The sequence below is a fragment of the Pterocles gutturalis genome, unplaced genomic scaffold (assembly GCF_000699245.1).
Source record: "Pterocles gutturalis isolate BGI_N339 unplaced genomic scaffold, ASM69924v1 scaffold13679, whole genome shotgun sequence".
Lineage (NCBI taxonomy): Eukaryota > Metazoa > Chordata > Aves > Pterocliformes > Pteroclidae > Pterocles > Pterocles gutturalis.
The window spans coordinates 13,886-17,415 of NW_010133423.1; the positions used below are offsets into that span (position 1 = coordinate 13,886).

At 59.9% G+C, this 3,530-nt stretch overlaps 1 protein-coding gene across 1 annotated transcript; it reads left to right on the forward strand.

The window, feature by feature from the left end:
- Nucleotides 1-2,583: 2,583 nt before the first annotated feature.
- LOC104467450 (chondroadherin-like protein) lies at nt 2,584-3,526 on the forward strand (the record flags this gene model as incomplete). Its single annotated transcript, XM_010081232.1, has 2 exons — nt 2,584-2,742; nt 2,831-3,526. Coding segments are annotated over exons 1-2 (855 nt in total), but the record flags the coding sequence as incomplete, so codon positions are not given.
- Between the last annotated feature and the right edge of the window lie 4 nt (nt 3,527-3,530).

A 3,530-nucleotide genomic window follows, 5' to 3' on the forward strand; every position in this document is an offset into this window, starting at 1 on the left:
GCTGGTTGCTGGTCAAGTGCAGGGTGGCCAGCAGCAGGGCAGAGGAGGTTGGAGCTCAGGTGGAGGTGATCAAAGTCTCCCAGACCCCTGAAAGCACCCAGCTGGAGCTGCTCCACCCCTGGGCGCAGGGCAGGGATGTCCAGTGATGTCCAGCAGGTCTGGGAAGAAGCTGGTCTCCAGCGTGGGGAAGGGGTAGTGCTGCAGGGTCAGCTCGGAGGTGGCATGGGGGGTGACAGCGGGCAGTGAGGACAGGCTGGCGTTGGGGCAGTGGACACAGCACTGCTAGACAGAATGGGAGCAGTTTGGGTGCACCAGCGCTGGCCAGAGTGTGGCTGTGACATGAAACAGGCACCGCTGCCTTCACCTGGCCCTCCCCGAGGCCAGACGTGACCCCCAAACGGGTCTTGGAGATTCGGCACTGGCAGCGAGCTCCCCAGGGTGAGGGGCAAGTTCATCCTCTCTAGACCTACGTCCCCAGTGGTCCTCCCTGCACAGCAGAGTGGAGGTGAGCACGAGAGCTGGTGCCGCCAAGCTGCTCGTCACATCAGTGCAGTTGGGCAGTCACCGTGTGTCACAGGAGCACGGAGCACCCCTGGGAGCCTGCAGGGACGGCAGTGGGGAGATTCGTAGATCCCGGCTGGCATGTCCGTAGCCCCCAGGTGGCACCAGAATGGGACATGCTAGTTCTGGCAGCTGAGATTGCTGAATAGGAGAAGGGCTTGAAGGGGACAGAGACGTTAGTAGCAAGTCTTCCAGACTTTTTGTCAGGCTGCAGAGCTGCTTGTGTTCCCTGGGAGAGCAAAATGCAGAGCCAAAAAAGGGAAATGACAGCACCAGGGAGGAAAACAAAGGCCTCCGTCGCCTTCTGCAAGAAATTATGCTTCACATAGGCACTGCTGCCCTGGCCTCATCAAAACAAGCAGAGAAACAAAATCAGGAGAACTCGGGGCTGTAAATGTGGCACAGCCCTGCAGCCCAATTTGCCAGCTGCCTCTTCCTTTTGCTCAGGCTTACTGCTGCCATTGCAATGTTGGCTGGATGTCACCTTTCTTCTCTGCACCTCTGTAGCTCTTACACAACCAGGAAAGAAAAAACAAAGCCCAGGAAACAGTGAGTGCAAACCCCACAGGGGCTCTGGCCGGGCTGGTGCTGTGACAAGCCAGCCTTTGGCTCCCCAGCACCAGTGCTCTCGGCCCGAAGGGGCAGACGATGTCTGGGTTGCTCCCCTCTCTCCAGGGTTGCTCTACCCTTCCTCTCCCCCTCCCCCCCCCTTCTCCTCCTCCTCCTGCTTTTCTGGCTCCGTCCAGCGAGAGCTGCTGGGAAAGTGACACAACGGGGCCCATTCAGCTCTTGCTTCTGCGAGGAGAGCAAACACCGGCGCAGGAGTTCAGCAGCCACTGGACGGGGCAGAGAGGCACCTTTTCCCTCTTTCTCTGCTGCTTCTTGGTGTCCGGGTACCCCCAGTCCCAGGTGTGTGAACCCCCCAGATGCGTGGGAGGGGGTGGTGGGACAATGCCTGGCCCGTTGCGGTGCCCAGGTACAAGATGTGGGCTGAGCTGGGGGCATCATGTTGGTGGCACTCGCTGGTGGCTGCACAGGTGGGGGGGTAACCCTAGTGTAGGGGCAGGGGTGGGGGGGAACCCAAGGCAGAGCTGGCTGTGGTGATGGCAGCAGGCCAGAGTGGGGGCATGGGACCATGGAAGATGACAAGGGCCATGGGGAAAAGGGGATGGGCAAGGGGAAAGGCAGTCCTCTATAGGTTTGAGCCTTGCAGACCCCACTGCTGCTGCTCCCCAGAGCTTAGGGGAGAGGGAAGGGGGTCAGGGGGCTGTATTGGCCATATCTGCAGCCCCCCTGGCCCCTGTGCTCACCCCAGTCTTGGCCCCTCTCCGGCACCTCCACCCCAGGGGCTCGCTCCTGCCTGGCCAAGACTAACTCGTTCTTCCTGCAGCTAAATAGTGGAGATCTGTTCCAAGCCCTTCAATGAATAGCTCGGGGTGGGGGAGTGGGGAGTGTGCAGGGAGGGAGGCTCAGAGCTGGGAGGTGGACGTGGCCGAGGTGGGACATTGGCAATTAAAAGAGAGATGGCAGCTCAAAAAGCTGATGTGATCATATCCCCTGGGTGGCTATACCTGCTTGCCTTACAAAAAAACCCGAAGCCCTGATTGTAGAAAGAATATTGATATGCTGTACAGATCAATACAATGTTATGCTAGTGATATAAGAAGAAAAAGAGGGATGTGTCTGCTCCAAGCCAGATCCCCAGGAGTGACCCTGTGCTCCTGATGAACCCCAAACATCCCCCAGGAATTTAGATAGCAAGGGTAAAAGCTCTTTCCAAGTAGCGACCTGCTATCTGTGACCTTCACTGTTCACTCTAAATACTTATTTTCTCCTTCTTCTGCTCTCTTCCTCATTTCTATATAAGAGGAAGGGATAGTGAGACCTGCCCCACTGGGTCACAGCAACGCCCCCATGGCACCCGGTGCAGATGGCGATGCTGTTTGGGGGTGGATGGAAGCCTGACCCCCTCTGCCATTCCTCCCCGGCCTCACAGGGGCCTGTCACTAGGTTATCTCAGCCATGAGGCCATCCTGGGGGCTCCTCCTGCTCACGGCAGCCCTGGTGCTGGGGAGGACGGCTGCAGCCCGCTGTCCCCCACCCTGTGTCTGCGACAACCTCCGTGCCCATACCCTGTGCCTCAATGGGAGCCTGACGGCCGTCCCCAACACCATCCCGCAGGTGGGCAAGGGAACAGGCAGGGGATGGGGGGAGGAGGTGGGGATGGCAGCCCTGGGGTAACTCAGTATTTTATTTGCATGACCAACAGCTCACCAAAAAACTGGACCTTCGGGGCAACAGCTTCATGGTCATTGCGGCAGGAGCCTTTCTTGCCACCCCGTACCTCACACACTTGGACCTGCAGCGCTGCAAGCTGGAGAGGCTGGAGGAAGGGGCTTTCCGGGGGCTGGGGAGGCTGCTCTACCTCAACCTGGCCTCCAACAGCATAGCCCTCCTCTACCAGGAGTCCCTGGATGGGCTCTCCTCCCTCCAGCAGCTCATCCTGACGGGGAACCGCATCGAGGAGATCCAGCCAGGTGCTTTTGGCCATCTGGGGTCCCTCACTGTCCTCGACCTGAGGGCGAATGCCTTAGTCTACCTCCCGGACATGGTATTCCAGGGTCTGCAGGTCCTCAAGTGGCTCCGGCTGTCCCACAACGCCCTCCACGTGCTGGGCAGCGAGGCCTTCGCTGCCCTGCCTGCCCTGCGTAGGCTGAGCTTGGACCATAACGAGCTGCAGGCGCTGCCTGGCGAGGCCCTGGCCAGGCTGGAGGGGGCCACCCGGCTGGACCTGGGCCACAACCCCATCACTTACATGGCTGAGGAGGCCCTGGCCATGGCCTCCCTGAAGAACCTCTTCCTGGACCACGCTGCCCTCCAGGATGTGGCGCCTGATGCCTTCACCCGCAGCCCCCAGCTGCGCACGCTGGACCTCCGTGAAAACCAGCTGCAGGGGCTGCTGCCCCTGG